General features: G+C 37.6%; 4 protein-coding genes across 7 annotated transcripts in view; 2 read left to right on the top strand and 2 right to left on the bottom strand.

Annotated features, from left to right (window-relative positions):
- Positions 1-8,272: 8,272 nt before the first annotated feature.
- Positions 8,273-14,697, top strand: tnfaip8l2b (tumor necrosis factor, alpha-induced protein 8-like 2b; the record flags this gene model as incomplete). Its single annotated transcript, XM_014017716.1, is given in 3 exon segments — positions 8,273-8,293; positions 11,642-11,965; positions 13,610-14,697. Coding segments are annotated over 2 exon segments (561 nt in total). The 3' UTR covers positions 13,853-14,697.
- A 106-nt stretch (positions 14,698-14,803) lies between these two features.
- On the bottom strand, positions 14,804-20,036 carry lysmd1 (LysM, putative peptidoglycan-binding, domain containing 1; the record flags this gene model as incomplete). The annotated part of the gene is given in 3 exon segments (XM_014017715.1): positions 14,804-15,479; positions 18,932-19,239; positions 19,550-20,036. Coding segments are annotated over 3 exon segments (669 nt in total). The 3' UTR covers positions 14,804-15,298.
- Positions 19,687-26,901, top strand: part of scnm1 (sodium channel modifier 1) — a 70,407-nt gene continuing 63,192 nt past the window's right edge. The window contains exons 1-9 of one of the 3 annotated variants that reach the window (XM_014017714.1): positions 19,687-19,767; positions 20,376-20,428; positions 20,578-20,648; positions 20,735-20,823; positions 21,848-21,939; positions 22,529-22,629; positions 22,703-22,824; positions 22,921-23,032; positions 23,133-23,258. In XM_014017714.1, coding sequence (XP_013873168.1) covers positions 20,378-20,428; positions 20,578-20,648; positions 20,735-20,823; positions 21,848-21,939; positions 22,529-22,629; positions 22,703-22,824; positions 22,921-23,032; positions 23,133-23,244 — 750 coding nt within the window. In that variant the 5' untranslated portion in view covers positions 19,687-19,767; positions 20,376-20,377 and the 3' untranslated portion in view covers positions 23,245-23,258. Of the gene's footprint in view, positions 19,768-20,375; positions 20,429-20,577; positions 20,649-20,734; positions 20,824-21,847; positions 21,940-22,528; positions 22,630-22,702; positions 22,825-22,920; positions 23,033-23,132; positions 24,537-26,901 lie in introns of those variants that run through there. The other 2 variants (XM_014017712.1, XM_014017711.1) reach the window with 2 other exon arrangements.
- tmod4 (tropomodulin 4 (muscle)) overlaps positions 24,582-26,901 on the bottom strand; it is a 15,776-nt gene continuing 13,456 nt past the window's right edge. For both annotated transcript variants that reach the window (XM_014017709.1, XM_014017710.1), the window contains exons 8-10: positions 25,285-25,428; positions 25,000-25,144; positions 24,582-24,812 (exon numbers count right to left, since the gene is read on the bottom strand). In XM_014017709.1, the coding sequence (XP_013873163.1) occupies positions 24,790-24,812; positions 25,000-25,144; positions 25,285-25,428 (312 nt within the window). In that variant the 3' untranslated portion in view covers positions 24,582-24,789. The remainder of the gene's footprint in view (positions 24,813-24,999; positions 25,145-25,284; positions 25,429-26,901) is intronic.

Genomic DNA, 26,901 nt, shown 5'->3' with positions numbered 1-26,901 from the left:
ACATAATTCACTTCTAAACCACCATCAAGTCACCATGTTACCTTCAGTTGGTCTGAAAATCCTGTTTATATATGTGGTTATTTGCATCATTGCCAATTTACACATCTTAAAATTGGCCTCTGTCTCTTTAACAACCTGTTACCCTTTCTGACACTCCCACTTCAGCACGTCTTCACAACAATGCAACCTAATGAATTACAGTAGAACCGAATGTACTGGAAGTGTCCTGAAACTGGGAGATGATGGCATTAATCAGCTACATTGCAAACTTGACAAAGTATGAAAAAAATAATAACAAAATAATAATAAATCTAAAAAAGATGGGTTTTTTTTAACTGTGATGATTTTAACAAGCTTCTGTAAAAAATCATCACAGTAGAGACCACTTTCACAAATCTTTTGAACGACTCTCAACGAACAATAGAAACTGAGTCAGTGGGAGGTAAAGAGTCGTTTGTAGTTTTATTTTTTATTCCTCATAATGTCTTTACTTTTTCCTCCTTAACCACAGAGACAATCCTCCCCACTTCCCTTTTGACAGTAAACAGGCAGATTGTGACGTACAGTATCTCCCTACGTGATGATGTAACCCGTTCAAAATAAAATTGCTCTATGAAACGACTCCTCAAGATACGGATTCTTTCAAAGATCCATTAATCCCATCTCTACATCACAGTGGTGCAACAAAATGTGATTACAGTTTGTCCTCACTAAACACAAGCCACTTAACACCAAAAAACACCAATAATAGTTAGTATACTGGAGCTTCATAGTCCTTAGATCAAAACAGACAGATTTAAACGTAAATGCTGACTGACAGCGAAGTCTCTGCAGTTTACTTTGGGTTTAAAAATGCTAAACTCTAATCCTGTGTCAAAACAGTTTCTCTATAAGGAACATAATTACAGGTCTATTCAGTTAGACGTGTTCAACCATTCATTGTCCAGATCTGGTTTCATATCAGTTCAGTGATATGATCCGTACAGCATTTAAAAATTCAAATCTGCTGCACAGAATCGTGTTTAATCCTTTAGAAGTTCATTTCTTTGCCATAATTACCCCCCACTTACATTTTTTTTCTTAATTTAACACAATTCTACCGACTTTTATTAGTTCTACAGCCATCTCAAGAGTGCGTTCAAGCTTTCCTCTGAAGCTGAGGTGATGGTGACCATCTCTGCATTCCAATCATTTTCTTTTAATTTAAAATCCATAATGCATAAACTGGGTTCCTTTTAAATAAATGAGATGACCAAATGTCCATCAAGTCACTCTAAAAATGTGGAAAGGGCACGGTAAAATATTTATAATATATTCAGGCAGAAATGAATATCAAACTGGTCAAAGAAGTTTGTTTCTGGTCCATTTGGCACATTTAAATGTTCTTTTTAGAATACAGATTACATTTATGTATAATGTTATCTGCCTTGCACACAGTATAAATAAGCTAAAAAAATAAAACCTCTGAGATGAGCATTTAATATTATTACATCCTCGAAGAGAATAAACAAAGCTTTTAATCCTCTTAACTAAAGAGCTAATTATTTAGCTCCAAAAGTTAATGCATGCATTCATCTTACTGTTTTTGGTTTAGTATGTTTTACAGTTTAAAATTTTCTGCTTTCATCTGTGGTAATTTGCTTGAAATACATGAAAATGCAGGACGCTAATGGACATTCTAATTTTCTTATTCAAAACAACACTGTAGAGCTAAACAGTGGTTTGTTGATGTAAATTCAACAAAGTTATTAAACGACCAACAACAAACCTATTACCTCGAAAATGAAGGTGCGGCATGGGAACCATCAGAGAAGAGATCAAGTCAAAGAGACCATTCTTTATCCCCACTAGAGGCTGCTAAAGAACCACCCCCAATAATAATAATAACAATAATAATAATAATAATAATAATAACAATAATAATAATAATAATGTACAAAAACTTATTCCACAGTGCTGTTGAGACATCCTTTTACAAACTTCAGTGAGACTGATTGTTGTGAGGATGTGAAAAATTGTAAGAGCAAGAGCAAAACTCCAGTTTTCATCTTAGTCTAAAGAATGAGGAACATTTATTGTTTATTACAAATGGATGTCATTCTGCACAACATATTAAGTATTAAAAGTAGATTTTAAAAATGATAAAATGCTAAAATGTATTTTGTTCTTAAGTGTAAGTTTTGCAATGCATAAAAGGCTTTTATAGATGTGGAGATAATTTTCTAAACATCATCATTTCCACCTTGAACACTGAGAAACTGCGGGTTTCACAACATTCCCTCCTTATACGAACAGTTTAAAAAAGAGGAAGTAACATCCTCTACATATGAACAACCCAAGGCAGAACTTAAAAATAATATAATGCAGGTGTCTACTTTATTTTCATTATGTTATATAATATTTAATGATAAACTTACTAATTCAATAATTATATTAACGAAGTCTTTAAATGTTTATTGAGAACTGACATAATAGGTTATTCTGTACTTCAGGAGTTTGGCTTCTCTGTAAAAGGCTGATCTTCGCAGCACTGTTTTATAGATCTGGTCCTGAATTTATTATACATTACTGAATGAAATGGATGATATAAAACTAAATATGTAACTGTTAAACTGTTGTAATTTAACAAACAGGTCGTGGCATTTAATCCATGGTTTAAACCTGCCAGTTGGTGCCAGAAAAAAAATCAAGAAATCTTAGTTTCAGCTAACTTTCAGGAAAAGGGAAATGGTTTTCTGTGAGTTTGATCGTTTATTACACCATGTGCCGTTTTATAAGCTTTAGAAACAAAATTCAAACCTCTGCAGTATGTGGTACACTGAACTATGAGTACACACAATCAGTGCTTGTAAGGCTGAGACTGCAGGTTCAAGTCCAGGTTATGTCAGAATCATCTGGATTAAAACTGACAAATCTTTCATGTTAGCATTGATAGCTGTGGTGAGCCTTGCATTAGGGCAGCAGCACCATGATGAGTGCAAAACCTAAAAAAATTAAATAAAATCTGCTCATTACCCACTAATCTTCTCAGACAATAAATCAGAAATATTTAAACAATGTAGTGGCAGTTTCCTTTAAAATTCAATTATAAGGCCATGGGGTAATAGGGTCATTTTTTTTTTCAACACAGTCCAGTCCAAAAACGATCAACATGTTTTCTTTTGAAGATTTAATTAAAAAAACAGTACTGAACAAACATTTGCATTGATCTAGTTTAAAAAATGGACCCACCCCATTGTATTATGGTCCAATATACCAGGCGACATCATTTTGGATTTCCCAGTTTTACCCAGTATTCACAATAAAACTAATAGGACAAAAAATACTAACAAAAGATTTGATTACGAATTATAACAAAAAGTAAACCTAAAGGAATGAAACAACTATTAGTAATTTCAAATGTAAAACAAAAGATAAAATAGCTCCTACAACCACTGAATTGCAAAAAGCTCCCACTTTACCAACCACAGGGCAGAAACGACAAGCTAAAAATGTCTTAAGACTTTCAAGTTTTTCCTGTACACTCGGCATGTTAATGGATCGGTTTTTCAGTCCACCCTAAAATGCTGGAATGCTTCATTTGTTGTAAACACCTTCACTTTGTTAACATCACTATAGAATATTAGCATGACGACATTCAAGTGACCGGCTGAAACGATCTGAAACAATGAGACGCTATCACTCTACGGCTATTTAAATGAAGATTTTCAGAGAGAATGCTCTGAAACAGTCAGCATTTAAAATGAGGAGTTGCAATGAAAAAGTGACCAGATGTGTTCAAGTTTGAAAATGTATTTTCTTAAATAGAAAAGTTTATAAAGATGTTCAATTTGACCCCTAAAGCAAAATTTGAACTACATGGAACTTTGAGTGTTTCCCTTATTGTTTAATTCATTTAACTTGACGCTATAGAGTTGCAATGACTTAAGTTGAAATAAAAAGTAGCCTAGTTTTCCAAAATAAGGGAACTGAAAATAAATCTTATGTCTTCCTATTTCTTCAAAATTCTTTATAAAATGAATGTCCATCCTTGATTTGTCCAAAGCTAGCATAACGGTAAAATAGTATGTTTACAAGTTGTGGACCAATCAGAATATGTTGCTCTTAAGTTATAACCTCTGTTATGTTCGTTTCTGAGGAACAGCAATAATGTTCCCGGGTCAATTTGACCCGGGGCATGTTTAAACATGCTATAGTGTCAGAAACTAAAAAAAAAAAAAAATCCCCCAAAACATTTTTATATCTGATTACTAACTTCATTACTAACAATTTCAATCAATATTTGTGAATTGTTTGTTAATTTCAGATAAAGGATCAATGAGGACAATTCACTCGTTTTCCTAAAAAAAAAACGTTACTTTTTTATGTCCAGTATATTTTATATATGTCATTATAATTGAACTTAGACACCTATTCTTTTCTGGGTCAAATTGACCCGCTAATTAAAAACCAAGACAAATGAGTCATGAAGATTTATATTGAAAATAAACTTTATTATCTAAATGAGCAGCAACCTCTGACCACAAACCTTCATCCACTGTGACATTAGGGCCTAAAGCAGTGGAAGTTGCTCAACTCACTTGTGCCACATTGTCCCAATATCTGCCAGCGTATGTGTGTGTGTGTGTGTGTGTGTGTGTGTGTGTGTGTGTGAGAGGTGAAACATGTCTCACAGTTGCAAAAAAAACTAATTGTATTGCACACTTTTACCCTTTTTACGCTTCATTTGGGGGGGGGGGGTCTGCAAAATGTAAAATGAACTATTTTCATTTTATATGAAAATTATACTTTTATATGTAAATTATACCAATTGAGACAAATAGAAAAAGTTTCATGCAGAAAAAATACTTTAAACTATTTTTAATTTTTTTAACTTTAAAACAGGTCAATTTGACTCGCACCATAACAGGAGGGTTAAGTTGTTTTAAGTTGTATAATTAATTAAGTTATATAATATTTATTATAATCAGTCACGTTTTCAAAAAGAAAACCAAGAAAAACCTACACCATGGACAGGCTGCCAGCCCACCGCAGAGCCACAGAGACAACCATTCTCACTATCACCTTGTAATTGCGTGTTCAAATCACGTCGGGGTCACCAAAAACTGTAAGAAATATTTGCGTTCAAAGACTGAAGTCATTAGAAAACCACCAATGTTAAATAATATGATTGTTAGACGAAATAAAACCATACAAAACCAGAATTCTGGAGTGAGGATTTAATGCCATTCGGATCTGACAGGAAACCACACACTGCCGGTCAACCCGGAAGTCGATCCATTTATACAGGGTCTTCAATGCCCGTGTTCGCCCCCTGCTGACCTACGGCTGAATCACAGGCATTCATACACAATTCTCCCCTGATGTTTTCATAAAGGATAAATATGTGTTGTTATAGATATTTTGGACATGTAACTAATCTATATCAATCAACACATTATAGATTAACCATTATGAAAAGGAAAACCTAAAAATATAGGGTTGTGCTTTTAACATCAGTACTAATCTGTAATAACTACAAACTTCTTCAACCTTGTGACAATTTAGAGTAGGATTAACCTGATATGCATATGTCTAGACAAAGCAGCAGTAAAAATCCACACAAAACCATGTAAACTGTAAACAGAAAGGCCCCCAGATGGGAGTTGAATCTGTGACCTTCTTGCTTTAGGTTCTTCACAACTCAGAGAAGCTGCAGACGAAGGGGAGCTGTTTCAAAGGTAAACTCCAGCTGCATTTCTTCCTCTTGATTTGTTCTCACCATCAGTGTTTTGAACACAGAAAAGAAATTTATCTAAAGTGCAAAAAGAACCATGCTCCATTCGGTCCCAGATACACATCTTCAGCTGCACTTTCCTGACCTCCGTGGTAATGAAGTTTATTATTTGTCTTAGTCATCTCGTAATGACACACTGCCATTATGTGAGTAACGTGTGTGAGTGAGGTTGGCCGGTGGACCGTTCTTGAGCTCTTTTAATGAAAGATAAGTGGCAAAACTTTAGATCCTCTTATTATATTTTAACCAAAGAAGCCGTGTACGTAAGCTGTAACACTGGCGAGGTGAGGCAAGTGAGAGCTCGTTGTGCAACTCCTTCACACACAAGCTCTAACAAGCGTGTTCAGCTGAGTTCTCCCCGTCGAAGTTTCCTTGTGAGATGTCATTATACGATAAAGAGGAAGCCATCAGGAAACCGCTTAAGCACTACTTCCTGTCTGTTGCTATGGCGACTACCTCATTTCTGCAGTTGCAGATTTCCTCACAACTTTACTTGAGTTAATCTGTTACAGATGCGCTGAGGGGGAGGCAAAACAAAGAGGCAGGTGTGTCGGGGTCTCTGTGGTAGGTCGGTGGGCCGTGCGGACACTCCTCTCTGTCCACATGGGTCAGAGAGCGCCATGTAACCCCAAACATCTGACAGCAATCAACATTTGAATGCTGAATGGATCCAGCAGCGCTAAAGCTAGTCAGCATTCAGACGAAGTATATAAATAAATATCTAAAGCAGGGAACACTTCCTGATTTTACCAGAAGTGTTAAAATCACCAGATTCAGGTTTGGGAACTTGAGGTCCTTTCGCTGCTGTATATAACAGGCTCAAGTTATTATCTTTTTTTTTAACCCCCGCCAAGGGCGAGGTAATGTCTTCGGTTGCGTATGTCTGTCTGTCAGTCTGTCTTTTGACAACATTGCTCAAAAACTTGTGGACGGATTGTCATGACATTTTTAACACCTGTGTGTACTGGGCCAAGGAACACACCTTAAAATTTTGATGATGTTCCGGATGACGATGCGGATACAGGAATTTTTTTCTTTTAACACTCTGAGATCGGCAAAGCTGTGATGCTTTCACAGGGCTTCTGTAAAAAAAACCAGTGAGCTGGATTGGACAGCATGGACTTCAAACTTTATAAAAGTAATGTTAAAACCAGATTTAATGATGAATAATTCTTGCCATAATATGCGCATTTACAGAATGTTTTGTGACCAGGAAGTGCATGACTGCACCATGAAACATATTTTTCCCATTTCCTCAAACACACCACATTTCCGAAACAACCAATCAAAACAGTTTCTCTCTACTAGGCTTGTAAACAGAGAGCTGCCGGGCCTCAAAGTTTGGAGACGGGGGGAGCCAGGAAGCACTTTATAAAGAGAGTCAAACCATTACAAACTCGTACAAGGGGATAAAACAGACGTTTTACATGGTGAAATGTGACTGATGAAAACTTAGGAGCTTAATCTGACACCAGTTTGACAATGCATAACGTCTTGTGACGAGTCTGACTTTTTTTCACATTGGACTCCACCAAGAAAAAATCCCGTGCATACTGCCTGCTTAAATGTTCGCTACATCAGAACTTATTCGGCAAATGTGTTTCCATCTCTGCTTTTGCGCATTAACTCTTACAGGATGGGGGAAATTGGTCTTGGCGGATGTTTGCACTCTCCGAGTGCTTCTAGTTTTTTTACATTCAGATAAGAATGACATAGCAAAACCTCATTCATAAAAGTTGAATCTAGAATTGTGAAATTTATGTACCTTAAAAAAAAGTTACACAATTTACAAACAACTCTACAGTATATGACAATGATTTTTTTAACAAATTAAAATAGTTTTTACAAAAAAAACTGAGGCAGTTGAGCATTTACGTGTCAGTAAGACTCGTGACCTCTCTGTTTTGATTCTGCCTCGGACAAGAGACACATGGGCCGATGGACAACAGCACTGACAGGAGCCACATTCCTGCAAAGGTGTGCACACAATGAGGGGTTAAGCCGCTCCCCTTTCAGCAGGCTGCATTGCAGGATTATTGCTAAATTCTTCCTGAGGTTTCCACTTGTCAGAACAAGCAGAAGCACAACGTCAGCAGCCCTGCATTGGAGGGGAGGGAGACGGACGGATCCAGAAGAGAGTGACAAAGTTTGGTGAGAGAGCAAAGACAGAAATACGGGTTTTTGTTTTTTTTTTGGAAAGTTTGAATTTGAATATCAAAAAGGAAAACAAGTGATAGGGCAGCAAGAAAAAGAGAGGGAGAACGAGAGACATGCACACACTGAGGGGTGTGTCATAACAATTTAGTTCCTCAAGGAAGTAAAACTCAACATTATCTTAAGACAGGGTGGCGAGCACTGACAGAGGCACTTCAAGACGGCTGTTTCTCTCGTTTTCCTGACAAAGATGAAGGTATTTTGGTAAAGTGACCAGCCTGCGTTGCCAAGGTGATAGAAAGGGCAGAGGGAGAAAGACATCTGACACACTCAAGGAGGGAGGGGGACTCAGCAAACACTCAGGTAAGACACTTCAGCTGGGTTCACTCACTGGTTAAAAACTGCAAAACCAGAAATGTGTGTTTCTCTCATTATTTTGGGTTGTGGAAAGCAAAACTCTTGCTGCTGAAACCTAGCAGAGACAGGCAGAGTCAAAAGGATGACTGGAAACTGAGTGACTCCTATCCACTTCCCCATCTTGAGCACGAGTTGAAAGATACGTACGCTCAGAATCGTACCGCAACAAGTACAGTGACAGGCACATTCGAGGAGCTCGCATGTTTGTTTGTTTGTTTGTTTGTTTGCACAGGCAGGGAGTTGCTCGAGTGAAATCTCAAAGGACTCGGTGGACTTTCCCTCCTCTGCTGTACTTTGATTTGTTTCAGGTCAAGATAGTAAAAAGCTGCAATGTAACAGAAACAGGAGACCAGTACTCAGTCAAACTGCTTCGTTTCGCTTCCCTTTTAGGACAGATGTGTCAACAACTCGAAAAGTTGTGCAATGTCAAAAGAAAAAACTGCAACATTTGCTCATAAAAAACGTTCAAAATGCTCACTGAAAGGCTACATAAAGGAGGACAGTTTCATTCAAGGATGGCATTTGTCATGGTTTATTAAGATGTGTATATTTTACAAACTGTTAGAAAAAAAAAACAAATTTTGCGTAACATAAAAGCATGATACAAAAGTGAAAAACACGTTCTAAGACTACAGCCTAGTTAGCCAAAGGTTTAACGGAAGTGACGTTTAGTTCTGGTAAAATGCGGAGCTTTTTTGAAAGGCTGCTGAGTAATAACAAATATATTTTTATTGTTTCTTGTTTTGAAAACAAGGAGAAGTTTCCTGGTTTTTAAAGAAGATGCCATTCTATCGTCGAGATTCCACTTCCAGAGATTGCCTGCTAGATTTTTAGTTATCTGATTGAAAGGCACAACGTGTGCACTTTTTCAGGAAGGCTTTTAGTGTTTGAGCTGATCAAACACAGTGAGCCGCTAAAAGAATCTGTCTTTATGAGCAGCGATGGCAGTCTGTCCAAAGCACAATGAAGATGTCTTTACGTAAAAGACTACTTTCATTGACTAAATGAAATGAACCCAAAACTGCTGGAAGGGCAAAAACACTCAAATACATACAAACCTCTCTTTTTGTTTAGCTCACAATCGTCTGCATGCACAAACATCTAAAAACCAAATTTTACTTCAAAACGTACTTGCTTTACAAGTTCATACATGTGCACAGACACTCTCGCTCAAAGCTGTAGTCATCTGAGGAATGCTAAATATTTACCTCCGCTGCTCGCCCAGATGGCTCCACCATTCAGGATTCTATTTGACTGACTTTTAACCCGGCCTTCAACGGTCGCGCACAGCCTGGCTGTTAAAAGCATCTCTCGAGCACTTTTCAAATGTTCTCTGTGTTATCGTCTCAACTTTTAGTTGTTTTCCCTACGAAATTGCACGTACACTTTCTCATCATATTCACCAGGCCTTTGGGAGGAAAACAAACACTTGAACGTGTAATGGAGTCGCTCCCTGGTGGATGTCATCAACAAACTGATAAATACTCAAAGGCCCTCTTCTACCCGATTGTACCAACAAATTGATGCTCAACGCTGAACGACTAAATGGTGCCCATTACAGAAAAGTGGTTTCATGGCAATCGTCTGTCGTAACACTGAAATGTTTCAATAATCAGCATCGAACCCCCGCCCCCCACTTCCCGACAGTGAAGAACCAGAAAGAAAGAAAAAAAGACAAGAAGCAAGCAGCATCCTGCTGTGGGAGTTTCATTGTGTGGAAAACTGGCTGATGACTGCACACATACCCTTCAATTCCCCTTGGTCTTTTTAGCAAATAAAAAAGATTGAAATGTGAATCTGAAATAGCTATCACACTGCTCCTCTTTCATTATCACTGTTGAGGGAAATTAATCTAATGAACGTTCTTCATTCACCACAGAAAACCCAAAGCTTCAAAATGTGACACAGGTTCGTTATGAATGTGACCCACCAAAAATACCAGTATGGATGGTATTATTATTATTATTTATGATGAACTTTATGTTGGGATAAAAGAGCAGCAGTGAGTGTGGACTGTCTGCATGATACTGTAATAAATAAGTGCTTTTTGTAAATGGAATAACTCATCTTTTATTGTTAAACGGTGGATACATTAACCCACACTGCTGACTGTGCATCCCTAGCTAGACATCATTATCATTACTTAGATAATGCCATCAAAAAAATACACAAACATTGACAGGAGAAATACATTAAAGCAAGTGTCAGGAAGCCATTTGGCTGCCAGCTGGAGGACAACAAGCTGCTAACGCACAGGATGTTACAATAAGAGTAGCTAATGTTTGACTCACAGCTAGACTCAACCACAGTAATAAAAGGTAGCCATTGCGTACATGGTGCACACATTTTGTTCTTGTGCTAGCATTGATGCAATGAGGTAACAGCACGCACGGACCTGTCTCAGCTATGCAGAATACAAACTACTATAAAAATACAACCTGTCTGCACAGGCAAAAAGAATTGTTAGGGGAAAACTGCACTGAAAGATGTTGAGGCTCCCTTCTACACATACACATATAAAAAAAACAGAAAAAGTGACAGGAAGGAGCACTGTAGCACGGATGTTTGCTAAAGATAATGTGTCTCTGTTGATTTTGTTTTACTCATCACACGCAGCAGATTATGGTGAAGTAAAAACTAAGCTTTTTCATTTAAGATATGGCATAAACCTACCTTAGCATACGTATTCCACAGCAAAACCTACTCATTTCATCTACTGTAAGAGGGAGATTCATGTTCTTTATGTGATTTGTAGATAGACATTTTATTTTGTTCCAAATCCTTGTAAAACGAACATCAGATAAATAAGTTTTCCTTTACGAGTGATAGAAATTTATTGTTTCATTGTTCAAAAAAAACATATTTTACCCCAATTTCAAAATAAAAAATGTATTGGTTAAGATGAAAACCTGATATGTTGTGTCATAGTGTGCTGTATGCAAACTGATGACATCCCAGGGGAAGGGTGGGTTTTTTTTCTGTGATGGATGCTAGGTGAGGTTAAAATCTCAGTGGAGAAATACAAAGCCTCTGTTGCATGGCTTTTCTCCCTTTTGGCATCATTTGTACTTGCCATGTTAGACACAAAAACAAACAAAGACATGACACAGAAACAGTTTTAAAGTTAAATAGCATATTGTTCGTTTTACATCGTCTACTTTTATAAACAAGAAAATGTCAGCTTGAAATGTTTATCAAAGATACTGAACTTCAGCTACGATGTGTAAAAAGACATCAAAATCTATTATTATACACAATAAAATGAAACATATGTTTTAATCTCTTGATAATCAGGCAACCATGGATGTGTTCAGCTCCAAGGACATGGCCCTGAAGGCCCAGAAGAAGATCCTCAGCAGCATGGCCAACAGAAGCTCCGTGCAAATGTTCATAGACGACACCACTAGTGAGATTATGGATGAACTGTACCGGGTCTCCAAAGAGTACACAGGAAACAAAGCCGTGGCTCAGAAAGTCATCAAAAACATGATCAAGATCGCAGTCAAGATCGGCGTGCTGTACAGAAACCACCGTTTCTCTGAAGAGGAACTGAAAATAGCTCAAGACTTTAAGAAAAAGCTCCATCAAGGCGCAATGACGGCCATCAGCTTCTATGAGGTAAACTCCCACATATTAATTCAATAACACAGAGTATCTATAAAAAAGTATCCATATTTTTGGATGTCTTGTGTATTTATTGCATTCGTAAATCAATCATGGTTAAAATAAAATTGGCCTATTTGACAAAAAATGTCAAAGGGAAATCAAATTTCTAGAGTATTACCAATTAAATTTAAAAACCGTAATGTTACTTATGTGACTGCATAAAAATCCACCCCCTTTTTTCACTGTTCTCAACAAGTTCTTGTATAAATGGCTTCTCGACTCACCTGCTGAAGGCGTAGCTCCTTAACAGTGGTCATCTTGGTGATCTCTTTCATTATTCTCCTTTCTTGCAAGACCACCCAGTTTGAGAGGATGGTCTGCTTTTATAGATTTCAACACGTCCCGCGTTCCTTCCATTTTAAGGCGATGGATTTAACAGAAGTTCTGGAAACAGTTGGGGCCTTGGAAATCCTTTGGTATCCATCCTGACTTCGGCTTTACAAAAAATAAAAAATAAAAATCCTAAAGTTAAAAGAACAGCCACTTTCTGGGTGATGAATATTCATGCATTACATATTATTTAATTACTCTTTAGAAATTAAATTTAACATTAAGTACGTTTTTTAAAACTGGGGGTCAAAAGGCCAATTTAATTTGACCATGATTAATTTATGGCAGCAATAAAAGCATAAAACATCCAAGAGGTGAATACTTTTTATAGGCACTGTACGCGGGCTTATGCAATCCAGATAGTACAAATATGAACATATGATTACTAATACATTACAAAAGAGTGCAATTAAAAAATAGGGCTGGGGATGCTGGCAAGTGCAAAAACACAACATATTACAGGGTTCCTACAGTTTAAGGAAAGTTAAATTTAAGACTTTTTAAGACTTTTTAATGCCAAGTGAAATCAAATTTAAGACCAATTTCACAATTAACACAAATGAAAAAAATATTAAAACTGTCAGAAACTCATGAATTAAAGTATTTTTGGTTGAATTATTTAAATATTGCTAATAGACCAATTGTTTTTATCCATATCTAACTGCTATTTTGTCAAATATAGCTAAAAAAACCTTATCAGTCAGTTTTAAATTTAATTTAATTCCTTCAAATCCTGTAACGACCCAAAATTTGGGGTTTTAGGACCCACAGTGGGTTCTCAACCCCAGCTTGCTGTAGATGAAACCTCAAAGTGCCTGTGATGTAAAATGTTTGTTGCAAATATGAGGGCAATTTTGGAAAGACAGCATTATTAATTACAAAACAAATTTCACTTTGCTCAGATGGACAGATGTTGAGATATTTGCATGTGAAAAAACAGGAAGTGGTGTCAAAAGGGAATGTTTAAATGTGAATATTTCAAAAATAAATAAATGCTACCAATTATTTTAATATCCGATACGAATTACAGTCATTCTATTTACAATGTGTTAACATTTTTAAGACTTCTGAAAGATTGATTTAAGACATTTAAGGCTAATTAAGACCTTGGATTGATGAATTCAAGGCCTTTTAAGACTTTTTAAGGATCCGCAGGAACCCTGTATTAAAAATTTGTAAACGTGTATAAAAAAATTCATTGACTCGGGTGCATCTCACACAAAAATAGCCAACATCTTTTTAACATTAATGTATCTCCTGCCACAGGTGGACTTTACCTTCGACAAGGCGGTGATGTCAGAGCTCTTGAACAGCTGCAGGGACCTGTTGATAAATCTGGTCAACACCCACCTCACGGCGAAGTCGCACGATCGCATCAATCATGTCTTCAACCATTACTCAGACCCTCAGCTCCTCACCAAACTCTATGACCCCAATGGCCCCTTCAAACCCAACCTCACCAAAATCTGCACAGGACTCAACAAACTGATAGAGGATGGGACAATATGACGCACAAGTAAAACATCTGTTACAGACACTGGAAGATTACCGGGGAGACACACCTTAAGACTCTGGACTGTTGGATGAAATTAGTCTTACTGCTGCCGAGGAATAGTGACAAGTGATTTCAGAACAAATACGCCACCTCAAACAGTTCTGAAGGAGCATATGGGATGAAATTAAAGCAGGTGGAGTCATTTTATTTTAACTGTGCATTGGGGACACACCTGTAAAGTAACTGTATTCCCAAGAAAAAAATGGTTCATAGAAACCAAACTTGACTCATTCAGAATGGTGTCCAATGTTTTTTTTTTTTGTTTTGTTTTATCCCTTTAAATTTATTAGTCAGAGCTACTGATAATGTTTGTTATGGAGATGAGGCTTTGAACCTGCCAGACAGCCTTTACTAACAGAACAAAGGGGAAAATACCACTGCAAGACAACACTGCCATCTGCTGGTCAACAGGTGTTACTTCAACAATGGTTCACTGTGTTTACTGAGGTGCTGAGATGATGCAACAAACAGTTTAAAAAAAAGAACCACCTAATCATTACATAAATAAGTCTCCTTACCATTAGTCTGCCTGTTACAATACATCTGAAAAAATAAATTAAAAAAATCTACAGATTTATGACTAAATCTACAGATTTTTTTCCACTGGTTACTGTGAAAGCCTGCTGCGTAGTCTGTTTTTGAAAACTGGATGCAAGTCAGAATGTTAAAAATGAAAGCTATTTTTGGTACTGCAATACAAGATGCAAAATATAACAGAGGGAAAAACAAAACCTCACGTTCACTTGTAAATATTAAGCATTTTTGTAACCAATAAAATCAGAAAAAAACACCCTTAAAACAGAATCTTTCATTAATATTTAAACAAATTAAATGAGATTTTAAAAAATAAACAATAAAAAAATAGTGCCATAGATGTTATAAACACAAACACACACAAGCACAGATTTCTTTGTTTAAGATTTTACTTCAGCTTACATCACAGTGCTAGGTCTGGAGCCATTTTGTGCTTTTGTTTACAGTGAACATGATTATGCATTTCTTTTTTCAATCTGTAGATAAAATGGCAGACAGGATTCCACTTGTGTCTACCACATGAAGCCTTATGACTAAATCACAATGTGACTCAGCTTTTTTGTGACTCAACCTCTTACCGTACGTTTCAGTTTCAAGCTTATACAGTTAACTTTTATAGTCTAGTGTTTCTCCATATTTAAATAAAGCTATCATGTGCAGGATAAATTCTAAAAAAAAAAGACAATTTCTATTGTAAAGCCTGTATAAATGGCTTAGTGATAAAATGTTTTAATCTTATACAGCAGCATCGATAGAACAGATAGGTTCTTTTATTTTTTGTAACATCGTAGGTCTTGGAGTTCGATCCCTGCCACACGGCTGCCTGAGGAAGTTCACATAATGATCAGTGTGAAAAAGAAAACATGTCACAGTTCAAAGATTTCATCTTCCCTGTCTTTCAATTTGGTGAGCTTGGTGATAGTGAGGGGTACGGCTATGTGTCCGGCCGGCTGCTGAAATCTGGAAGATGAAACGACACTTTGCGATCTTGCGAGCGGCCGCTGACCCGATGTCTCACTGCAGCAAGCTGCTTCCAAGGCTGCAACCCTGGTAAGAGGAGGAAAAGAAAAAAAAGGTATGAAAAAATTGAGTGATTCTACCACTTTCAGCTTGGGGTACGTTCAGAAACGCTCTCAAAGTCGGCCTCTTGCTTTGACAGGGTGAGTAATGCTCAGAGCTCAGGCTCTAAATTACATTCCATGCAGCTTCAAGGCCAGAGAAAGGCTCTTTTTAACAGCAGCAAAAGAAAATTCTAGTAAGAATGAGGATGTCAGGAAGGTGTATTGAGTATTGTTTGGGAACCTACAAAAAAACACTTTGAGGAAAGCAAAATAGTTATAAAGCATCAAACTGAGGCCACAACATGAACCAATTTCTTCAATTTTAAATGAGTCACTGGAGCCCAATTCGTGAAAAATGTCTCTTTTTTTTGTGCTTTTCTAGGATGTTTGTGAGAATACTGTCTAACACAGGGCTATTCAACTGGTGACCCGTGTGCCACAGCCAACTTCCGTCCGGCCCACTAACGAGGCCAAAAAACAACGTTTTTTTAAAACATTTTTCTTGATACTGTAAATAAATGACCTGGGGTCTCATTTATAAAGGATTGCGTGGAAACCATACAAAAAGTGAACGTACGGCTAAAAGCCGGAAATGGCATACGCCAAAAAAAATTCAAATTTATAAAACCGTGCGTACGCATGTTTCTGMGCATCTTTCCTTTATAAATCACAGCCGCACGTCAGAGTTTGCGCACGAGGTCCCGCCTCAGGTTCTACCCTCTACACGCCCACATTCAACCATAAACAGTCAATGTAAAGTACCTCATGAATGTTAAGATGTATTTAAATCAGTCAGTTGATCAATGCCAACAAAAGTGATTGGTTCAGACACGCTCCGTCGTGTGTCTGGAGGTTGACAGGTGCTGACTGACAGCTGCTCACGTGAACTGAATGTCTGTAATTGACACAGATTTTCCCTCATTTTTCTTTAGAGTGATCTAACGATTTTTATAAAAAATAAAAATAAAAAACCTCAGCTTCAAATTAATTTTCCATCAGAGCCAGCAGGACAATAAAAACAATAAAAATTAAATTAAATAAGTCAGATAAAATTAGAAATAAGTCCCACGCTCTTCTCCTCGTCCTCTCCCCCTCCTGCCTGCTCTGTTATCCGCGGCAGACCCCCCCACGCGCACACACACACGCGCATGCGCGCGTGACAAACACGGACTTTAAACGTTTATTACATTCACACTGGCAAGGTGGATGCGCCCTGCGCGTGTATCCAAAGCTTTTGCTGTCCTGCTGTTCTTGTCGGGGAGGGGTCTGTGGGTCAGGGAGGGGTCTGTGTGGGTCAGGGAGGGGGTCTGTGGGTCAGGGAGGGGTCTGTGGGTCAGGGTCGTCTGAGGAGGAAGCAGATGAAGGGATTTGCGCACGGGAACTTTTATTTAAGATTTAAGTTTTTTTTATTTCAAAGGTCCTCATGGCTCAGCAGCAGCAGAAGCATAAATATTACTTTTAAGAAATCTGATGATAAAGTTGAATAAAAATCTAAGTTTGATTCTGAAGGTAAATTAAATATCTGACAGTGATCATTACACAGTGTGGCTCTAATTCAACACTTCATCATCTGTGTCGCAGTTTCCCGTCTCCAAAATGAGCGTACGCATGGGTCAGAGCTGGCGTGAGGCACCGCACATTTTCACGTCAAGTTTGGATTTTATAAATCACAACCTTGGCGTAAAAAGTGGCGTACGCAAGTTTCTGGGCTCAAATTGTGCGTACGCCAGTTTTATAAATCCGATCCCAGACCTCTGACATGGCTCTACTTAAGTTATTCCTGGCTACGCAGCGTCAATATCACTATTATGATCAAACAGATGACCCTCAACCAACCATCTCCCCTCCCAAAACAGAAACACAAAGCTAAAAAGTGGGAAATCAATAACATACATTAATATCGGCCCAGTTTTACATATCGGACCGATACAGATATTCTAAAAAATGACCAATATCGGCCGATACCGATATGAATGTCGATATATCGTGCATCCCTAATAAAATAGATTTTAAATAAATCAGTTATACATTTTGAATTTATGATTCAATGCAACAAAATAAATTAAAATGCAAAAGATAAAAATACTGTTTCTTTTACACTATGCAGTGTTTTCTTAACTATTTTCAGGCAACACCCCATTTACCCACCCCCCTGTGGTTGTCCGGGTCCTGTGGCTCTTTGAGCAATTTAGTCTATTTGTAAAAAAAAATCCTTATCATCTGGTTGAAAGTGAAACCTATTTATTATGAATGTTCTGAGTATAACACACAACACTGAATGCCTAAAATATCTCAGTGAGTCTTTAAGCCATGATAAATCATGTGCCAGAGGCGACAGAAAGCCCGGCCTGGTGTGTTTGGACAAACAATCAGCCCTTTGACAGACAGCAGAGAGGACATCCTAATGCCAACAAAAACACACTGTATAAAGCGAAGCCAACACAACTTTTCACGACAGAAGTAAACAATCTTTGAGTTGGGTAATAGTGATTCATTACGGCAGCCATTTCAAATTGAATTATTTTATGTTTCATTATGCTGCGTTCACACCGAACGCGATTTCAGCTTCAAAATCGCAGCCAACGCTGAAGTTTGAAGCTTGTGCACTTTGAGGTCAGATGCAGGACAGCTCTTGAAGCGCTGCACGGCAACAGCCTCCCCGCCCCTCCCTCCTCTGTCGGGCTCTGTTTAATGTCGGACGAGGAAGTGGCTTTGCTTTATTTACAGAGAGCAAGAGCATGACACGTTCATCAGATACTTAATTCATAATTAATTCACCAGATAATTCAGAGTAGAGGCTCACAGCTCGCTTTCAGAACTATTTTTCAAGTCTGATGAGTCGCTGCCACGCATTGGTGAGGATCAGGACACTGCAGGCACTCGATTTCAGCTAAAGAGCTCCGCTCCGTCTGTTTCAGGTTAGTGGACATCATTCAGTAAACTGTCCCGTTGGGAAATATGTCGCTACGTCACACAGTGGAGTCTCTCTGATTGGTTGACGCGGCGCGTCGAGCTGCAAAAGTTCAGATTTTCTAACTTCAGCGATTTGCGCCTCAGCGCGTCGAATGCTCAGATCGTTCAAACCGCTCTGCTCTAATCGCGCTTGAGGCGCCGCAGCACTTCCCGACGCTGCTTGAAGCGCGTCCACCATAGACTTTGCATGTAAACCTGCTGCTCCTGATGCTGAAATCGCGTTCGGTGTGAACGCACCATTAAAATCCATCCATTCATTAGATATTTTGCTAACACTATAGACATGCACACTGAGGCCAAAACCTTATCGTTGTTTAACCTTCAGCCTTTATAGGCAATAACGCTTATCAATTCATACATTTAGAAAATAAACTGAAACATAAATCACAGAATTACAGCACAAAATATAAATATTAATCCAACAAAAATGAAAGCAACTTTGTCCAAACTGTGACTTAGCGGTACCTTTTCTCTGAACCCAGACATCCTCTGGTCGCAGCTTGTTTAGACTGACTGATCAAGTCATCCAACTTCTTCAAAAACTCCACAGGGGTAGGGTCTGCTGTCTTTTCTCTTCCATCTTTCTGCTTTTTCTCAGAGACGTTTTCTGTGTGTCCATTCAGCAGAGAAGCACTGTCCGTGTTACCTTCTCCAGATAAGGTCACCGCATTTCTGAAGTCATCCAAATCTGACGGCACCGGGATCGACAAGGATTTCTTCAGGAATATGGAGTCATTGGTGTACAGTCGGTTTGCTCTTTTGATTTGTTCCATCTGAAAGACCAAAATAAATAAAGTAAGAAACAAAATACGCACATTGTTATTTTTCTTTCTCCAAATGATGGTTAATATGACCTTAAAGTAACTTTTTAAGGCAGAATTATGACCAAATGCTAGCCAACCTGACTGAAAATGAGTTAAAATGTATTACTTACATTTGTTTCTTTGCATAGACTAGATTGTTTGATAGTTTGATTTCATACTTTGCAATGAGTTCCTTTTTATTTTAAGTAAAGTGAAACAATAGCTACGGAATCTATATCACCAAACGAATAATAACACTTTTAAATATATATATACTTACAGACACTCCATATTTCACAGCCAGGCCCTGCAGTGTCTCTCCTGGCTGAACCGTGTGTTCAATAAATCTGTGAACCGAGGTCAGCGGGGATCGGATCAAACTCCCGTAAGACATCGATCTGCAGCCTCGGGAGAGGCCGCGTCCTCGCCCGGGTGGCAACGGAACCCGCTCTCCGGACATTTCCGAGCAACATTGGGTTCGTCCAAGTGGTGGCAGAAGTAAAACTAACTATCAAACTTCAATGTTCCTAAATGTATCCGATAAACATATTCAAGTGTCAGATTAGCAGTTAGCCTAGCTAGCGGGCTAGTTAGTCAGTGAGCGTCAACTAAATCTTTAATTATAGCTTTATCTTTTGCGAACCTGCTACGAAATTTAGAATAGACAGCATTCAAACGTGTTCAGCAGCCCAACATAAACCCGTATGATAAACCTACCTTTCTTGTACATAAACCACTTAAAAAAAGTTACTGTGAACTTGTTTTTCAATAATAATAATAACAATGCTTGCTGGTCTCGGGATTCGCCGCTGCGTTTACAACCGTCGGAATAACCCTGATTATTGTGATTAGTTGGGAAAACTTCTATCCTGTTGCAACAAAAATACTGACTGTGAAACAAATTTAATGAATTTAATTAAAATATGTAATGGGTTGGTGTTTTTATAAATATATAAAGTTATTTGATGATATTCACGCTAAATGCGACCAGCAGCTGAATATCTTTGTCATATTTTCCATTTGTTTCTGAACGCATCACTGCTAACAGGAACTAGCTTAACACTTAGCATTGTGAAGCGGAACTGACCACTATTTTGATTTTACAGTCATGTCTTTTAAACGAGAGGGAGATGACAAGAGTCAACTCAGTATTCTTAAGGTAGCGGTTTGTCGTAAATGTTCATATTATGCTTATTTAAAAAGATCTAAACTTATGTTAGTCGTTGTTTATTAGCATCCCATAATGCTCTCACTGTTGTCAACAGTGGCAAATTATGATATATTGCCATTTGTTCAAATGTCTTTTAGAAACGACGTGTGGCAGACCTACTATCCAATTTTATTCCGGATGATGAGGCTACTCTTTTGAAAAATGGAAGGTATTTTTTTTTCTTAAACCACGTTTGGACCAGAAAATTGTCAAATCTAGTAGTTTACTTACTTTGAACCTTCCTGTTGTTTGTAGATACACTTGCCTTGTGTGCTCCTACCGCCCTGTGTTTGATACAGTTGATACACTGACAGTCCACAGGCAAGGAAAGAAGCATCTAGCAGGTAACATATTTTGAGCGTAAAGCTTTTCTGTTATTACTAGTGCCTCACTGCTTCCCTGTTTATGACAAAAATAATGAGATTTAAATGACTCAGTGGCGGATCTAGGATTTTTCTGAGTAAGGGGCCGTCAAGGGGCCACAATATTCATAGAGGTGCCAAGTCTTTGTTCAACGTACTTTCACACAAATTCCCAGTATATACATTTTACACTTGTAATGTAATGTCGTTTTTTTAAAGGTACCGCTTTACAATAAGGCCCCCCTTATAGATGGCTTTTAAAGAGTTTATAAATAGGTTATTAATTAATCTGTAAACACTTTAAAAATTATTAGGAAGTGTTTATTATGCAATAATTTAAGGACAAGAAAGAGACAAAATTGTCCAGTTTCATTTATTAATGATTTATGAAGTGTGAACTTTACAAATAAATTAATAACCTATCTACAAACTCTTTATAAGCCATCTAAAAGGGGAGCTTGATTGTACTGTATAGTGGTACCAAAAATCTTGCACAGTAAATACTCCTCACCAGTTTTTCATACATTTTACTGAACATAGATAAAATATTTTCAAACACACAACATGTGAGAAAATCCAGCCATCATTTGTCAGTTGAAAGACTTCTTTGCAGGATTGTTCACATTTTAAGAAGAGAAGAATTCTGTCAGCTTGATTCATTCAGGACTTTACTATTTGACTCGTTAGCGCAACTAGTGTTTGAACATGGAACTGCATCCACCATCATCACCCCCAGGTAAAGGACAGATGAGTGACAGGACAGCGGCACTTCAGGGGGCCAATCAGATTTCAGCTGGGGCCAGTGCCCCTGTGGCCCCGCCCCTAGAACTGTCCCTGAAATGACTATATTTAAAGAGTGGGGTTTTGATGCTATTCTAAATAGTCTATAAGTAATGGTTCCCAAACTTGTCAGCTTCTGACTCACACAATAGCATCTGCAGAGACGAATAACCCTAACTGGAGAGTTCATTATTAATTATTGTTTTTTTATGTTGTGTGTATTCAGGATTAAAAGCCTTTTATGGCAAAAAAGCAAAACTCAAGAATGAAATAACAAAAAGGCAACATGAAAACTACATCCAGGCTGAAGACAGACAGGTTGGTAACTTGATCTTGTTTTCTCTATTTTCTCTATATTTTTGTACAAACATCAGCCATAACAATATGATAATACTGAATTTATACATTATAATAAGGAGGAATTCAGACCAAGCATTGCATTTCTACTTTATATAAACCCAAACTGAATGATTTAAATGTGAAAAAGAAGGTTTTAAAAGCATGATCATTTAAAAGCAGCCCTACTTCTGTCACCTGTGAATTGTTATAAGGTCAAGGTTAATTGATGCAAGTTTGAATTTTGTTGCTGTCAGCAAAATGCCAGATGGCTTTGGTTGGTTATAGCAGTTAAAGATGCAAGGAAAGGGACAGGATGTAAAAGTCAGAACATGCCTAAAGTTTTATGATGATAACATGGAGACAGTTTAATTGCCATCAAGACTAGTTAAACTGGAAACAAACCTATAAAAACTTCCTAATGTTATCTGGGGAAAATGTGTGTTAGCCGGATTTAATCATGCCACACAGCAAAGGTTGAATCATTCCTGGAAAACAACACGAGCTGAACACATTTCCTTTTTTTTAAACAACACCTTTATTTCATGTTGTTGTCTCGTTGTTTGTCCAGGCACCGTCCAGTTCAGCACCTTTACTGGAACAAACCCGGAAGCTCACTCACCACGCTTTACTGAAGACGGTCCCGTATAACAGCTGTCACAGAAAAACCAGGTGTGTGGTTGTAGGATGTAATTGGTCTTCCACATCAAGACATTCTTAAACAGTTCTGTCATTGTTTTTAAAGCACGAAACCCGAAAAAAACCAGGTTAATCCCACTGGAAACCCTTGCAACAAAATACCACCTGAACACTTGAAAGATGATGTTTCAGATCGTTTACCAACAAGCAGTTCTGTACACTGTGCAGGTAAAATGTGACACATGAAATCTTCAATGATTAGATTTATGTGAAGCCAAACTCAACAGTAATCTGGTTGCTTAAAGTTTGTTTTTGTCATTATAGAGTCTTTAACAACAGCAGACAGATTAGGATCAAAGTCTGCTGCAAACCAAGCAGAGGAACCTCTGACAGCCCAGAGGAGGATGGAGCTGGAGCATTATCTCAAACTGAAAAGGTGCAGAACAAGTTTTTGTTATGGGCAGTTGAAGCAAAACAGCAATGTCACAAATTATACCTTATTCTTTTTTTTTTTTGCATCATTTGTATTTTCTTAGTGATGGATGGGTGCGAGACCTGAACGGCCGTTGGGTTAAAGATGAGAACGTGGAGTTTGATTCAGATGAGGAGGAGCCTGCTTCACCTGCACTTCTACCTACAAATCACTGAGAGGACTATGAACTGTGAGAAAACTCACCAAATCCTGAACCACACGGGGTACGATTATAGAAACAGCCAGAACTCTGTTAGCAAAAACTTCCTTAAACAGATTGAGCAACTTTTTCATAGGTTATATTGTTATAATTTGATACATTTTCCATATTAATTTCCCTCCAGCATTATAATAGATTGTCAGTGAGAAGAGACCCAATTACACCTGTATCCACGTGTTCATCGATCACCACCAGTTTCACAAAATCATTTTATCACTATCAAAAAGAAAGTAATTTTATTTGACTGAAACCAATTTCCTGCAGAAAATATTCTGTCCTAAGTCTTCATAGTGTGAAATTAAGCGACATATGAAAAGAAACGAATGCATCCAACAGAAACATTGAATAGCTGACAGAAAATAGAGAATTTATTACATTTCAGCACGCATGGATGGTTTTGAAGACTTACCTTTTTAATTAAACTCTCATTACTCCAACTTATTGAGAGTTCACTGTCAAACTCATTGCCTATCTTTGACCCCAAAAAGAAGAAACTTGTTAAATGGAGGAAATTCAATTTTCACATACTGTATATGTTGTGTTAAAGTCTACAGCTGTAAAATCATAAATTGATGTCTTTTAAAAGGGAGTAAAACTTGAAAAGAAAAAGTGTTATTGTGTAAGAAGCAGTGTTTTCAGTAAATAAAAGAGAGTTAAAGAAATTAGTAGTGGACGGAACTCAAGCAAACAGAATCTTCATAGGTTAGCAGCTGTTTCTGTTTATACATTTTTAATGAGTGCACAAGAGTTCGACCTTCTTAAGTTAGTTTTTATATTTGGACCAAGGTAACTCAAGCCCACCGGGCAAAGTTATGTTTTGCGTCAGGGTCGAGATGGGACATAAAATAGGTCAAGTGTTTGGGGGGACCAGAAAAGACTTAAAAGAAAATGAAGTGCTGTGGGTTCCTCTGAGACGACGTCACCTAATCTTCATTGTAGAGCTTATTAAAATGGGCGTTATCGAAAATTGAATCAAATTATTGTAAATTGTTGCAAAGTTTGTTGACTTTTTTTTAACAATTCATTCAGCTTCATCTCCAGAAATACATTCATATAGGTATTTGTTTCTAAGAATGCACAGGGTGTAAAAACAACACTGAACTTGCCAAAAATGTAGAAGAAAATAGTTAAATATACACTTTTATTGAACTTATTTACAAATTTGTTGTCCGTCCCACATATAATTTAGCACCACAGTGAAATAGTTTTCATGTATCAAAAGAACGTGTTGTGTTGATGTAGGTGAAGCAAAATTAAAAAAGACCTAAATAGCACAAAAAAAGACACTTCACATTTTGCTTGTTGCCTAGGCATGCCTTTATGATGAATATAGCATGTCAAAGCTTGTTGCAGAAATAGAAATGGTTGCGATTGAGCGTTAGAAATGGTTTCCTCCGTGATTATTTTGGGATGTTCTGTTCAGCGCAGAAAGCCGGTTGACACAGGACCATCAGCGGTTTTTGCAGGTTTCCATGGAGCAGAAATAATTCTTGCTTTTGCTTCATCTCAGCCTCTGTTGGCGAACTGTAAAAAGAAACGGCATATTGTGACTTTGTATCTCTGCTCATTGATGGCTGTAAATGAGAGCCACATTTGTCCTCAAATTGTACATGCAGACGTCATTTTTAAGGTGAATCTGATTCCCTAATCCTGACCTATAATATTGATTCACCATTTCTGTTGTTTTTAGTCTGAGTATGGCAGTGCTTACTCATGTCGTTGTTTCTTGTGATAGCCATGGCGGCTCTGGCACGAGGACCTTGCTGGTTAAAGTGGTAGCCAAACTTGAGGATGCTGGAATTGTTCTCCAACATGGAAGCGATCTCCATCTCAACTGTGTCGCCAAGTTTCTGCCTCTAAACCAGAAAACAGGTTGCAGCGGGCATCTTAAAACTGATGTTTTTGGTTTTTCATACATTGTAAATGTTGGTTTGTCCAACTATAAAGTGTAGTTTCTGTTTAGGGTTATAGCTTTATTTTCCTGTTTGTTTCTTACCTGGTTGTCTATCTTAAACTCGACCAGTGTGGCGTTGTTAGCCATGGCTTTGATGATGGCCATCATGCCATCTGAAGTGATGAAGTTGGACTCGATATTAAGACTCTGCAAGCTGGTGTTCTCCTGTAGCATCTCAGCACAAGCCTGAAATCACAAGCGCACGTGATAAGACTCAATCGTTTTTCTTTCTGTATTGCTGCAATAACTTTAGCTGATTGAATAACAGGTATTAAATAAGTTATTGGAGCCCTTAAGCTCCCTTTTTATTGCCCGTTTCCATAAAAGGTAGGCGAATAATCTTAAGAACTAGACAGATTTTAATGGCAGGAAACAGTGTGTTAGAGTAAACAACACTTTGTCTTCTTTCAAAGATTGTATCATGGGAGTGCCGCAGGGTTCCATTTCAGGGCCACTGCTCTTCAGTTTGTATATTAATGATCTTCCACTGGTGTGTGAATCTAATATTATTATGTATGCAGATGACACTGTTTTATTTACCCATGGAAAAATGCTGAAGAAGTGGCTTTGAGATTAACAGAAGAACTGAAGAGTATTTCAAAGTGGTTGCAAAAGTCTAATCTCGCCTTAAATACAGGAAAGACAGTTGCAATGTTCTTTACAAATAGAAGGAAAATTATGAGTTATCCAGATATTTATATAAACGGGGGAAAAACTAAAAATGTTAATAAGTTTACTTACCTAGGTGTGACCTTAGATCCAACTTTAACCTTTAAAAATCATGTCAAAAACTTAGAAATCCTTAACATATAGCCTAGTTAATTTTAGGTATATATGTGGCTCTCTAACTACTGAGGCATCCCATATTTACCTGAGTTCTATGATTTTTTTCACGTCTTTTATATTGTATAAGTAGTTGGTCACAGGCATGCAAAACAAYGTTGAAACCTCTTGAATCGATATATAAAAATGCTTTAAAGATTCACGACAAGAAATCTAGACAATATCATCACTGTCATATTCTCTCAAAATATGATTTCTTTTAACTTAGAGCATTTGATATTTTATGCAAACATTTGTTTAGTTTACAAAATTCTTCACAATATTGCTGCTCCACCTTTAAGAAAGTTTGACTCTTTGAGATCAGAAAACATGACTAGAATCACAAAGGTGACCTCTAGAGGTGAGTGCAACATCCCAAAATGTAGGACTGCTTTTAATAAAACTTCTTTCTCCTTTGTCGCCAGAAGTCACTGGAATAGCTTGCCAAAGAACATTATAACATTTTCCACTTATAAAATGTTTGCACATTTGGCAAAAACATGGCTGTTAAATAAGCAGATTTGTACTCATAACTGATGAAAGTAAGGAGAATGGGCCTCATGCAAGAACATGTTCGTATTCTTATCCTAAATTTCTCTTACTTTTGTTCGTACAAAGGGTTCATATGAACATGTTACGTCAGATTCAACAAACTCTTCTATCTTCAGGAAAAGTGCGTAAATGAGCTGCGTAAATTCCACCTGTTTGTTTCCAGCTGCTCGTGCACGCGAGAGGAGATTAGCATAATTACCACCCCAAAAACACCATGTAAGGCTATGTTTCCTGCCTCAGATACAAGGAAGTGTCCATTCATAAAAAATGACAGCGAAAACTAAA

Source organism: Austrofundulus limnaeus, unplaced genomic scaffold (genome assembly GCF_001266775.1).
Source record: "Austrofundulus limnaeus strain Quisiro unplaced genomic scaffold, Austrofundulus_limnaeus-1.0 Scaffold175, whole genome shotgun sequence".
In the NCBI taxonomy this organism is placed as follows: Eukaryota; Metazoa; Chordata; class Actinopteri; order Cyprinodontiformes; family Rivulidae; genus Austrofundulus; species Austrofundulus limnaeus.
Note: the sequence above shows the minus strand (reverse complement) of the source record. Positions and strands in the feature narration are given on the sequence as shown.